The sequence below is a fragment of the Pseudophryne corroboree genome, chromosome 4 (genome assembly GCF_028390025.1).
Source record: "Pseudophryne corroboree isolate aPseCor3 chromosome 4, aPseCor3.hap2, whole genome shotgun sequence".
NCBI classification, from domain to species: Eukaryota; Metazoa; Chordata; class Amphibia; order Anura; family Myobatrachidae; genus Pseudophryne; species Pseudophryne corroboree.
In genome coordinates, this window is record NC_086447.1 from 533645723 (window position 1) to 533659593 (window position 13871).

At 49.2% G+C, this 13871-nt stretch overlaps 1 protein-coding gene across 2 annotated transcripts in view; it reads left to right on the forward strand.

Annotated features, from left to right (window-relative positions):
* Positions 1-13871, forward strand: part of AKAP7 (A-kinase anchoring protein 7) — a 548135-nt gene that overhangs the window by 24583 nt on the left and 509681 nt on the right. For both annotated transcript variants that reach the window (XM_063917297.1, XM_063917298.1), the window contains exon 2: positions 6992-7144. In XM_063917297.1, coding sequence (XP_063773367.1) covers positions 6992-7144 — 153 coding nt within the window. The remainder of the gene's footprint in view (positions 1-6991; positions 7145-13871) is intronic.

Below are 13871 nucleotides of genomic sequence, written 5' to 3' on the forward strand. Positions count from 1 at the left end.
CTCAAAAAAGCCCATATCTGTTTGTCCATTCGGACAGGGCAGAGCTGCGGACTCGTCCCCAGTTCTCTCCCTAAGGTGGTGTCAGTGTTTCACCTGAACCAGCTTATTGTGGTGTCTTGCGCCTACTAGGGACTTGGAGGACTCCAAGTTGCTAGATGTGGTCAGGTCCCTGAAAATATAGGTTCCAGGACGGCTGGAGTCAGGAAAACTGACTTGCTGTTATCCTGTATGCACCCAACAAACTGGGTGCTCTTGCTTTTAAGCAGACTTTTGCTAGTTGGATGTGTAATACAATTCAGCTTGCACATTCTGTGGCAGGCCTGCCACAGCCAAAATATGTAAATGCCCATTCCACAAGGAAGGTGGGCTCATCTTGGGCGGCTGCCCGAGGGGTCTCGGCTTTAAAACTTTGCCGAGCGGCTATTTAGTCAGGGGCAAACACGTTTGTAAAATCCTACAAATTTGATACCCTGGCTAAGGAGGACCTGGAGTTCTCTCATTCGGTGCTGCAGAGTCATCCGCACTCTCCCGCCCGTTTGGGAGCTTTGGTATAATCCCCATGGTCCTTTCAGGAACCCCAGCATCCACTAGGACGATAGAGAAAATAAGAATTTACTTACCGATAATTCTATTTCTCGGAGTCCGTAGTGGATGCTGGGCGCCCATCCCAAGTGCGGATTATCTGCATTACTTGTACATAGTTACAAAAATCGGGTTATTATTGTTGTGAGCCATCTTTTCAGAGGCTCCGCTGTTATCATACTGTTAACTGGGTTCAGATCACAGGTTGTACAGTGTGATTGGTGTGGCTGGTAGGAGTCTTACCCGGGATTCATAAATCCTTCCTTATTGTGTACGCTCGTCCGGGCACAGTACCTAACTGAGGCTTGGAGGAGGGTCATAGGGGGAGGAGCCAGTGCACACCACCTGATCCTAAAGCTTTACTTTTTGTGCCCTGTCTCCTGCGGAGCCGCTATTCCCCATGGTCCTTTCAGGAACCCCAGCATCCACTACGGACTCCGAGAAATAGAATTATCGGTAAGTAAATTCTTATTTTCTCTGACGTCCTAGTGGATGCTGGGGACTCCGTAAGGACCATGGGGAATAGACGGGCTCCGCAGGAGACTGGGCACACTAAAAGAAAGATTTGGTACTACCTGGTGTGCACTGGCTCCTCCCTCTATGCCCCTCCTCCAGACCTAAGTTAGATTTCTGTGCCCGGCCGAGCTGGATGCACACTAGGGGCTCTCCTGAGCTCCTAGAAAGAAAGTATATATATTAGGTTTTTTATTTTACAGTGAGACCTGCTGGCAACAGGCTCACTGCAACGAGGGACTAAGGGGAGAAGAAGCGAACCTACCTGCTTGCAGCTAGCTTGGGCTTCTTAGGCTACTGGACACCATTAGCTCCAGAGGGATCGACCGCAGGACCCGTCCTTGGTGTTCGTTCCCGGAGCCGCGCCGCCGTCCCCCTTACAGAGCCAGAAGCAAGAAGATGGTTCGGAAAATCGGCGGCAGAAGACTTCAGTCTTCACCAAGGTAGCGCACAGCACTGCAGCTGTGCGCCATTGCTCCTCATACACACTTCACACTCCGGTCACTGAGGGTGCAGGGCGCTGGGGGGGGGGGGGGCGCCCTGAGCAGCAATAATATCACCTTGGCTGGCAAAATAACCACAATATATAGCCCCAGAGGCTATATATGTGGTAATTACCCCTGCCAGAATACAGAATAAAGCGGGAGAAAAGTCCGCAGAAAAAAGGGGCGGAGCCATCTCCCTCAGCACACTGGCGCCATTATTCCCTCACAGTTCCGCTGGAAGGAAGCTCCCTGACTCTCCCCTGCAGTCTACACTACAGAAAAGGGTAAAAAAGAGAGGGGGGGGCACAGATTTGAGGCGCAGTAAATATTATAGCAGCTTTAGGGGACATAATTCAGTTAGTCCCTGCATTATATAGCGCTCTGGTGTGTGCTGGCATACTCTCTCTCTGTCTCCCCAAAGGGCCTTTGTGGGGTCCTGTCTCCTTTAAGAGCATTCCCTGTGTGTGTGTGCGGTGTGTCAGGACGGCTGTGTCGACATGTTTGATGAGGAGACTTATGTGGAGGGGGAGCAGATGCCTATAAATGTGATGTCACCCCCTGCGGGGCAGACACCTGAGTGGATGGCCTTATGGAAGGAATTACGTGCAAGTGTCGACTCCTTACATAAAAAATTTGACGACATGCCAAATGCGGGACAGCCGGCTTCTCAGCTCGTGCCTGCCCAGGCAATTCAAAGGCCATCAGGGGCTCTAAAACGCCCACTACCTCAGATGGCAGGCACAGATGTCGACACGGATACTGATACCAGTGTTGACGACGATGAGTCAAATTTAATGTCCACTAGGGCCATTCGTGGCATGATTGAGGCAATGAAAGAGGTTTTACACCTTTCTGATATAAACCCAGGTACCTCAAAAAAGGGTATTATGTTTGGGGAGAAAAAACTACCAATAGTTTTTCCCCCCTCTGAAGAATTAGATGAAGTGTGTGAAGAAGCGTGGGCTTTCCCTGATAAGAAATTGGTGATTTCAAAAAAATTACTAATGGCGTTCCCTTTCTCGCCAGAGGATAGGTCACGTTGGGAAACTCCCCCTAGGGTGGATAAAGCGCTCACACGTTTGTCTAAAAAGGTGGCACTACCGTCTCCGGATACGGCCGCCCTAAAGGAACCTGCTGATAGAAAGCAGGAGGCTATCCTAAAGTCTATATATACACACACTGGTGTTATACTGAGACCAGCTATTGCTTCAGCGTGGATGTGCAGTGCTGCTGCTGCTTGGTCAGATTCCCTGTCAGAAAATATTGACACCCTGGACAGGGACACTATATTGCTAACCGTAGAGCATATAAAAGACTCAGTCTTGTACATGAGAGATGCACAGAGGGAGATCTGCCGGCTGGCATCTAGAATAAGTGCATTGTCCATTTCTGCTAGGAGAGGCTTATGGACTCGGTAGTGGACAGGGGATGCAGATTCTAAAAGGCACATGGAAGTTTTGCCTTATAAGGGTGAGGAGTTATTCGGGGATGGTCTCTCAGACCTTGTTTCCACAGCAACAGCTGGGAAGTCAGCATTTTTACCCCATGTCCCCTCACAGCCTAAGAAAGCGCCGTATTATCAGGTACAGTCCTTTCGACCCCAGAAAAACAGGCGGGGAAAAGGCGGGTCCTTTCTGTCTAGAGGCAGAGGAAGGGGAAAAAAGCTGCACCACGCAGCAGGTTCCCAGGAACAAAAGTCCTCCCCCGCTTCTTCCAAATCCGCCGCATGACGGTGGGGCTCCACAGGCGGAGCCAGGTACGGTGGGGGGCCGCCTCAAAAATTTCAGCGATCAGTGGGTTCGCTCACGGGTGGATCCCTGGATCCTTCAAGTAGTATCTCAGGGGTACAAGCTGGAATTCGAGGCGCCTCCCCCCCCGCCGTTTCCTCAAATCGGCCTTACCGACAACTCCCTCGGGCAGGGAGGCTGTACTAGAGGCAATTCACAAGCTGTATTCCCAGCAGGTGATAGTCAAAGTACCCCTACTTCAACAAGGACGGGGTTACTATTCCACACTGTTTGTGGTACCGAAACCGGACGGTTCGGTGAGACCCATTTTAAATTTGAAATCCTTGAACATATACATAAAAAGATTCAAGTTCAAGATGGAATCGCTCAGGGCGGTTATTGCAAGCCTGGACGAGGGGGATTACATGGTATCTCTGGACATCAAGGATGCTTACCTGCATGTCCCAATTTACCTTCCTCACCAGGAGTACCTCAGATTTGTGGTACAGGATTGCCATTACCAATTCCAGACACTACCGTTTGGACTGTCCACGGCACCGAGGGTGTTTACCAAGGTAATGGCAGAAATGATGATACTCCTTCGAAAAAAGGGAGTTTTAATTATCCCGTACTTGGACGATCTCCTAATAAAGGCGAGGTCCAGGGAGCAGTTACTGGTCGGAGTAGCACTATCTCGGGAAGTGCTACAACAGCATGGCTGGATTCTAAACATTCCAAAGTCACAACTGGTTCCTTCCACACGCTTACTGTTCCTGGGGATGATTCTGGACACAGAACAGAAAAAAGTGTTTCTCTCGCAGGAGAAAGCCGAGGAGCTGTCTTCTCTAGTCAGAGACCTCCTAAAACCAAAACGGGTATCGGTGCATCACTGCACACGAGTCCTGGGGAAAATGGTGGCTTCGTACGAAGAAATTCCATTCGGCAGGTTTCATGCAAGGACCTTCCAGTGGGACCTCTTGGACAAGTGGTCGGGATCGCATCTTCAGATGCATCAACTGATAACCCTGTCTTCAAGGACCAGGGTGTCTCTACTGTGGTGGCTGCAGAGTGCTCATCTTCTAGTGGGCCGCAGATTCGGCATACAGGACTGGGTCCTGGTGACCACGGATGCCAGCCTTCGGGGCTGGGGCGCAGTCACACAGGGAAGAAACTTCCAGGGACTTTGGTCAAGTCAGGAGTCGTCCCTACACATAAACATTCTGGAACTGAGGGCCATTTACAATGCCCTAAGTCAGGCAAGGCCCCTGCTTCAAAACCAGCCGGTTCTGATCCAATCAGACAACATCACGGCAGTCGCCCATGTAAACCGACAGGGCGGCACAAGAAGCAGGGTGGCCATGGCAGAAGCCACAAGGATTCTCCGATGGGCGGAAAATCACGTACTAGCACTGTCAGCAGTGTTCATTCCGGGAGTGGACAACTGGGAAGCAGACTTCCTCAGCAGACATGACCTACACCCGGGAGAGTGGGGACTTCATCCAGAAGTCTTCCTACTGTTGGTAAACCGCTGGGAAAGGCCACAGGTGGACATGATGGCGTCCCGCATCAGCAAGAAGCTAAAGAGATATTGCGCCAGGTCAAGGGACCCTCAGGCGATAGCTGTGGACGCTCTAGTGACACCGTGGGTGTACCAGTCGGTCTATGTGTTCCCTCCTCTGCCCCTCATACCAAAGGTACTGAGAATAATAAGAAGGCGAGGAGTAAGAACGATACTCGTGGTTCCGGATTGGCCAAGAAGAGCTTGGTACCCGGAACTTCAAGAAATGTTATCAGAGGACCCATGGCCTCTACCGCTCAGACAGGATCTGCTACAGCAGGGGCCCTGTCTGTTCCAAGACTTACCGCGGCTGCGTTTGACGGCATGGCGGTTGAATTCCGGATCCTAAAGGAAAAGGGCATTCCGGAGGAAGTCATTCCTACGCTGATAAAAGCCAGGAAAGAAGTAACCGCAAACCATTATCACCGCATTTGGCGAAAATATGTTGCGTGCTGTGAGGCCAGGAAGGCCCCTACAGAGGAATTTCAGCTGGGTCGTTTTCTGCACTTCCTACAGTCAGGAGTGACTATGGGCCTAAAATTGGGTTCCATTAAGGTCCAGATTTCGGCTCTGTCGATTTTCTTCCAGAAAGAACTGGCTTTACTGCCTGAAGTTCAGACTTTTGTAAAGGGAGTGCTTCATATTCAGCCCCCTTTTGTGCCTCCTGTGGCACCTGGGGATCTCAATGTGGTGTTGAGTTTCCTAAAATCACATTGGTTTGAACCACTTAAAACCGTGGATCTCAAATATCTCACGTGGAAAGTGGTCATGTTATTGGCCTTGGCTTCGGCCAGGCGTGTGTCAGAATTGGCGGCTTTGTCATGTAAAAGCCCTTATCTGATTTTCCATATGGATAGGGCAGAATTGAGGACTCGTCCCCAGTTTCTCCCTAAGGTGGTATCAGCTTTTCACTTGAACCAACCTATTGTGGTGCCTGCGGCTACTAAGGACTTGGAGGATTCCAAGTTACTGGACGTAGTCAGGGCCTTGAAAATTTATGTTTCCAGGACGGCTGGAGTCAGGAAAACTGACTCGCTTTTTATCCTGTATGCACCCAACAAAATAGGTGCTCCTGCTTCTAAGCAGACTATTGCTCGCTGGATTTGTAGCACAATTCAGCTGGCGCATTCTGCGGCTGGACTGCCGCATCCTAAATCAGTGAAAGCCCATTCCACGAGGAAGGTGGGCTCATCTTGGGCGGCTGCCCGAGGGGTCTCGGCTTTACAACTTTGCCGAGCTGCTACTTGGTCAGGGGCAAACACGTTTGCAAAATTCTACAAATTTGATACCCTGGCTGAGGAGGACCTTGAGTTCTCTCATTCGGTGCTGCAGAGTCATCCGCACTCTCCCGCCCGTTTGGGAGCTTTGGTATAATCCCCATGGTCCTTACGGAATCCCCAGCATCCACTAGGACGTCAGAGAAAATAAGAATTTACTCACCGGTAATTCTATTTCTCGTAGTCCGTAGTGGATGCTGGGCGCCCATCCCAAGTGCGGATTGTCTGCAATACTTGTATATAGTTATTGCCTAACTAAAGGGTTATTGTTGAGCCATCTGTTGAGAGGCTCAGTGGTATTTCATACTGTTAACTGGGTTAAATATCACAAGTTATACGGTGTGATTTGTGTGGCTGGTATGAGTCTTACCCGGGATTCAAAATCCTTCCTTATTGTGTCGGCTCTTCAGGGCACAGTATCCTAACTGAGGTCTGGAGGAGGGGCATAGAGGGAGGAGCCAGTGCACACCAGGTAGTACCAAATCTTTCTTTTAGTGTGCCCAGTCTCCTGCGGAGCCCGTCTATTCCCCATGGTCCTTACGGAGTCCCCAGCATCCACTACGGACTACGAGAAATAGAATTACCGGTGAGTAAATTCTTATTTTTATAAACAAATTGTCAGACAGTCGAGATATTTGGCAGAAATAGTTGTTTTGACATCCTCTTAACTCAAGATGTTTCATAAAAATCTGAGATGGGTTGTGGACACGCCTGGTTGAACTGACATGGAATGACCCTCAAGTTATTTAATGTACTGCATTTAGCTCAGTAATGCACAGCTTCTGCTAAACATTAATGTTAAAAACTGGGTTTATTTGTTCTATAAATTATATTTTTTTTACCTTGAAGCTTTACAAAATGTGCAAGCAGAGAAAAATCAGAAGAAAAAAAGGAAACTTGGAAAAAGGAAACCAAATCCTCTTAATAAGGGACCTGTATCAGTGAAAAATCTACTAACGGAACTTCCTTTTGCTGGTGTGGATGTTAGAGCTGTGTTTGACAGTAAGTATGAGTTGTTTACATGATGTTTAACCTTTTTTAATCATCTGGCAGCTTGGAGAAATGTAGTTATATATACAATGACTAAAATCTACCATGAATTTTATATACTTTAGTCTGGTTGTTCTATACTCAAGATTCACAAGCATAGACAGTTTAAAGGTTTCTTCAGCAGTGGATAAGATAGTCATCCTGGAGATTTTAGCTTCCTGTTTAGATGATGAATCTATCTACATTCACTATTGGACTATGGCGGTCTTTCCGACCCGATCGCACGCTGCGCTTCTTCGCAGCCATGCGATCGGGTCGGAACTGTGCATGCGATGCGCCGCATTGCACTGGCGCGTCGTTGCGACAGCGATGCCGCTGACGAAGAAAGCGGTCGCAAGAAGATTGACAGGAGGAAGGCGGAACCGGGCGTCAACTCACCGTTTTCTCTGACGTCCTAGTGGATGCTGGGTACTCCGTAAGGACCATGGGGTATAGACGGGCTCCGCAGGAGACTGGGCACTCTTAAAAGAAAGATTAGGTACTATATCTGGTGTGCACTGGCTCCTCCCTCTATGCCCCTCCTCCAGACCTCAGTTAGTATCTGTGCCCGGCCAGAGCTGGATGCACCCTAGGGGCTCTCCTGAGCTTCCTAGAAAAGAAAGTATTTGTTAGGTTTTTTATTTTCAGTGAGATCTGCTGGCAACAGACTCACTGCTACGTGGGACTGAGGGGAGAGAAGCAAACCTACCTGCTTGCAGCTAGCTTGGGCTTCTAAGGCTACTGGACACCATTAGCTCCAGAGGGATCGAACACAGGCCCAGTCCTCGGTCGTCCGGTCCCGGAGCCGCGCCGCCGTCCCCCTTGCAGAGCCAGAAGAACGAAGAGAAGTTGAAAATCGGCGGCTGAAGACTCCGGTCTTCATTAAGGTATCGCACAGCACTGCAGCTGTGCGCCATTGCTCCCTTAGCACACCACACACTCCGGTCACTGATGGGTGCAGGGTGCTGGGGGGGGGGCGCCCTGGGCAGCAATTAGATTACCTTACTTGGCGAAAAGCACATAATACAGTCTGATAAACTGTATATGTGCATTAACCCCTGCCATTAAAGTACATAAAAGGACAGAAGCCCGCCGCTGAGGGGGCCGGGCCTTCTTCCTCAGCACACCGGCGCCATTTTCTCTTCACAGCTCAGCTGGAAGGAAGCTCCCCAGGCTCTCCCCTGCAGTATCCTGGTACACAAAGGATAAAAAAGAGAGGGGGGGCACATAAATTTAGGCGCAAAACTGTGTATATAAGCTGCTATAGGGGAAAAATCACTCAGTATAGTGTACATCCCTGTATTATATAGCGCTGTGGTGTGTGCTGGCATACTCTCTCTCTGTTTCTCCAAAGGGCCTGGTGGGGGAACTGTCTTCAAATAGAGCATCCCCTGTGTGTGTGGTGTGTCGGTACGCGTGTGTCGACATGTCTGAGGTAAAAGGCTCCTCTAAGGAGGTGATAGAGCGGATAAGTGTGTGGGAGGGTGTCTCCGTCAACAACGCCGACACCTGTTTGGATATGTGTAAGTGCTGAGGTAAAATTATTGCACAAAAGGTTAGGGAACAGAAAGGAAATCTACCCTGGTCTGTCCCTATGTCACAGAGTCCTTCAGAGTCTCTCTATGTTCACTATCCAAAATAACAAAGTATCGACACGGAGTTTAACTCCACTGTCGACTACGATAATGCAAAGTTACAGCCAAGAGGGCTAAAAGATATTCAATATATGATTATTGGAATAAAAGATGATTTGCATATCACTGGTGACTCATCTGTCCCTGACACGAGAGTACACATGTTAAGGGGAAGAATGCTGAGGTAAATTTCCCTCCTCTCATGAGGAAAAAGAGCGGGAATCTCCAGACAAGAGACGGCAGCTTCCCACAAGAGAATTCTCAGGCTGTATCCTTTCCCCACTAGGGCCAGGATGTGTTGAGAATCTTCCCCTTGGGTGTCCTGTTTGCACTAGCTATTCTCAGTGATCCTGCAGATAGCGTGCACATTCTAGTATACTACCCAGACCGGCGATTGTGTCGGCATGGGTTTATAGCGCTGTGGCAGCGTGGACAGGTACCTTATCAGCAGAGATTGAGACCCTAGTATGCATATAAATATTTTAAGATGCTGTCTTAAGTGATAGATATATAATTATAAAGCATGCCCAAAGGGACATGAGTATACAGGGTCCTAGAGACAAAAGCTATGTCGATTTCTGCTTGACGTGTCCTGTAGAATATACATTGGACAGATGATGCCGACTTAAGAGGCATATGGAAGGCTGAGGATTGTGTGGAGAAAGGTTCTCGGGCCTGGTCTCCACAGTTATAGCTGGTAATTCTGATATTTTGCCTTATATTCCTGCACAGCCTAGGAAAGCACGACATTATTAAATGCAGCTTTTCGAATAAAGAAACAAGAAAGTCTGAGGTGCGTCCTTTCTTGTCAGAGCCGGGGGCAGAGGAAAGAAGCTGTACAACACAGCTAGTCCCCAGGAACAGAAGTCCTCCCCGGCCTCTACAAATATCCACCGCATGTCGCTGGGGCTCCACAGGCGGAGCTAGGCCCGGTGGGGACACGCCTTCGTAATTAAGCCACAAGTGGGTTCACTCCCTGTTAGATCCCTGGGCAATAGAAATTGTATCGCAGGGATACAGGCTGGACTGTGAGAAGATGCCCCCTCACCGAGGACCCGGCGGGCTTCCCCCCCAGAGAGGGAGCCAGTGTTAACTGCAATTCGTAAATTGTATCTTCAACAGGTGGTGGTCAAGGGTCCCCTCCTTCAACAAGAGGGTGTTATTATTCGATGTTATAATCCCGAAACCAGACGGTTCGTTAGACCCATATTGAATTAAAATCCCTGAACATATACCTGAAAAGGTTCAGGTTCAAGATGGAATCGCTAAGAGCGGTCATTGCATGCCTGAAATGAATCGGGACATAAGGGATGCATACCTTTGTGTCCCCATTTATCCACCTCATCAGGCGTACCTCAGAATTGCGGTACGGGATTGTCATTACCAATTTCACCAAGGTAATGGCGGATATGATGGTGCTCCTGCGGAAGCAAGGTGTCACTATTATCACATACTTGGATGATCTCCTCATAAAAGCGAGATCAAGAGAGCAGTTGCTGGACAGCGTATCACCTTCTCTGGAAGTGAAACGGCAACACGACTGGATTCCATATATTCCAAAGTCGCAGTTGGTTCCTACAGCTCATCTGCCTCGCCTAGGCATGATCCTAGACACAGACCAGAAGAGGGTTTATCTCCCGATAGAGAGAGCTCAGGAGCTCATGACACTGGTCAGGAATCCATTGAAAACCAAAACAGGTGTCAGTGCATCACTGCACTCGAGTCCTGGGAAGGATGATGGCATCATACGAGGCCATCCCCTTCGGCTGGTTCCATGCAAGGACAATGGAACTTACTGGACAAGTGGTCCGGATCACATCTTCAGATGCATCGGTTAATCACCCTATCCCCCAGGGCCAGGGTGTCTCTCATGTGGTGGCTGCGGAGTGCTCACCTTCTTGAGGGCCGCAGATTCGGCATTCAGGACTGGGTCCTGGTGACCACGGATGCAAGCCTCCGAGGGTGGGGGGCAGTTACACAGGGAAGAAAATTCCAAGGTTTGTGGTCAAGCCAACAGACTTGCCTTCACATCAATATCCTGGAACTAAGGGCCATATACAACGCCCTAAGTCAAGCGGAGTTCCTGCTTCGCGACCAACCGGTTCTGATCCAGTCAGACCGCAGGGGCTCATGTAAACCGCCAGGGCGGCACAAGGAGCAGGGTGGCGAGGGTAGAAGCCACCAGAATTCTTCGCTGGGCGGAGAATCAAGTAAGCGCACTGTCAGCAGTGTTCATTCCGGGAGTGGACACGACCTCCACCCGGGAAAGTGGTGACTTCATCAGGAAGTCTTCACGCAGTTTTGCAAATTGATGGAAACTGCCTCAGGTGGACTACATGGCTTCCCACCTCAATAAAAAGATAAAAAAGGTTTTACGCTGGGTCAAGGGACTCTCAGGCGATAGCTGTGGTCGCACTAGTAACACCGTGGGTGTTCCAGTCGGTCTATATATTCCCTCCTCTTCCTCTCAGAACCAAGGGCTGAGAATTGTAATAAACGGAGGAGTGTGAACAATATTCTTTGCTCCGGATTGGCCAAGAAGGACTCGGCACCCGGAACTGCAAGAAATGCTCTCAGAGGACCCATGGCCTCTGCCTCTCGGTCAGGACATGTTGCAACAGGGACTCTGTCTGATCCAAGACTTACCACGGCTGCGTTGGACGGCATGGCGGTTGAACGCTGGATCCTAGCGGAAAAGGGCATTCCGGATGCAGTTATTCCTACGCTGATAAAGGCTAGGAAAGACGTGACAGCAAGACTTTTTCACTGTATATGGCGAAAATAGGTTGCTTGGTGTGTGGCCGGGAAGGCCCTACAGAGGAATTCCAGGGGGGTCGATTCCTGCACTTCCTACAGTCAGGAGTGACTATGGGCCTAAAATTGGGATCCATAAAGGCCAAGATTTCGGCCCTATCCCTGTTTCTCTCAAAAAGAACTGGCTTCACTGCCTGAAGTTCGGACGTTGTTACAGGGGTGCTGCATATTCAGCCCCTTTTGTGCCTCCAGTGGCACCTTGGGATCTTAACGTGTGTTGGATTCCTAAAATCCCACTGGTTTGAGCCACTTAAGACCGTGGAGCTAAAATATCTCACGTGGAAAGTGGTCATGCTTTTGGCCTTAGCTTGGACTAGGCGTGTGTCAGAATTGGCGGCTTTGTCATGTAAAAGCCCATATCTGATCTTCCATATGGAAAGGGCAGAATGGAGGACTCGTCCCCAATTTCTCCCTAAGGTGGTATCATCGTTTCATTTGAACCAACCTATTGTGGTGCCTGCGGCTACTAGGGACTTGGAGGATTCCAAGTTGCTGAACGTAGTCCGGGCCCTGAAACTTTATGTTTCCAGGACGGCTAGAGTCAGAAAAACTGACTCGCTATTTATCCTGCATGCACCCAACAAGCTGGGTGCTCCTGCTTCAAAGCAGACTATTGCTCGCTGGATCTGTTGCACCATTCAGCTTGCACATTCTGCGGCTGGACTGCCGCATCCTAAATCAGTAAAAGCCCATTCCACGAGGAAGGTGGGCTCTTCTTGGGCGGCTGCCCGAGAGGTCTCGGCTTTACAACTTTGCCGAGCTGCTACTTGGTCGGGTTCAAACACTTTTGCAAAATTCTACAAGTTTGATACCCTGGCTGAGGAGGACCTTGAGTTTGCTCATTCGGTGCTGCAGAGTCATCCGCACTCTCCCGCCCGTTTGGGAGCTTTGGTATAATCCCCATGGTCCTTACGGAGTACCCAGCATCCACTAGGACGTCAGAGAAAATAAGAATTTACTCACCGGTAATTCTATTTCTCGTAGTCCGTAGTGGATGCTGGGAGCCCGTCCCAAGTGCGGACTCTCTGCAATACATGTATATTAGTTATTGCTTAACTAAAGGGTTATTGTATGAGCCATCTGTTGAGAGAGGCTCAGTTATTGTTCATACTGTTAACTGGATATAGTTATCACGAGTTGTACAGTGTGATTGGTGTGGCTGGTATGAGTCTTACCCTGGATTCCAAATCCTTTCCTAGTAATGTCAGCTCTTCCGGGCACAGTTTCCCTAACTGAGGTCTGGAGGAGGGGCATAGAGGGAGGAGCCAGTGCACACCAGATATAGTACCTAATCTTTCTTTTAAGAGTGCCCAGTCTCCTGCGGAGCCCGTCTATACCCCATGGTCCTTACAGAGTACCCAGCATCCACTACGGGCTACGAGAAATAGAATTACCGGTGAGTAAATTCTTATTTTCTGGGCGTGGAGATCCAAACGCAGGCGTGTCGAGGCGTTTGGAAGGCGGATGTCTGACGTCTGCAACGCTGGATTGATCGCACAGGGTAAGTAACTCTTACCCTGGTCTTGTTCTACACAAAACTTTTTTTGCATAGCTCGGCTGCACAAGCGATCGCAGCCTTGCTATGTAAAAATACACTCCCCCATAGGCGGCGTCTAGTTGATCACGCGGGCTGCAAAAAGTTGCAGCGTGCGATCAACTCGGAATGACCCCCTATAATAGCAGAGAAAAAATGGTGTGCAAATCACCTGTGAACTATATTAGAGAAAAATATATGTTTGTAGCGCTCTGTATAGTCTGAGTATATACAATAAATGAAAGTGAATAAAAAAGATAAAATCAAATTGAAGACAACCAATAGATTAAAAAGTATTTAATGTAACAATCTCAAATCATAAAAATTAAGAGAAAACTCTAATGGTGCCCATACACTTATGAGATAATCGGTGCTATCCTTCGATTTCTACCACATCTGTGAGAGAAATCGAAGGATTGTATGCACATATTAGGTACCTTGAGACGCGATGCGCGGGCACACCTGTCGAATATCGCGTCTCAAGATATTATGTGCTGCACATAATATTTCTAGCATCGCAGTGCGATCGCATGTGGTTTTAAACCCACATGAGATATATCGCACTGCGATGTGCGATGGGCACCCGCCAGGAGCGGCCAGAGGCCGCTCCCACTCGGCGGTGACGTGCCCATCACGTGATTACCATGCGATCTATCGCATGATCGCATGGTAACCACTTTGGTAGTTCAGGTGCGATTTAATCGCCCCTGAACTGCCG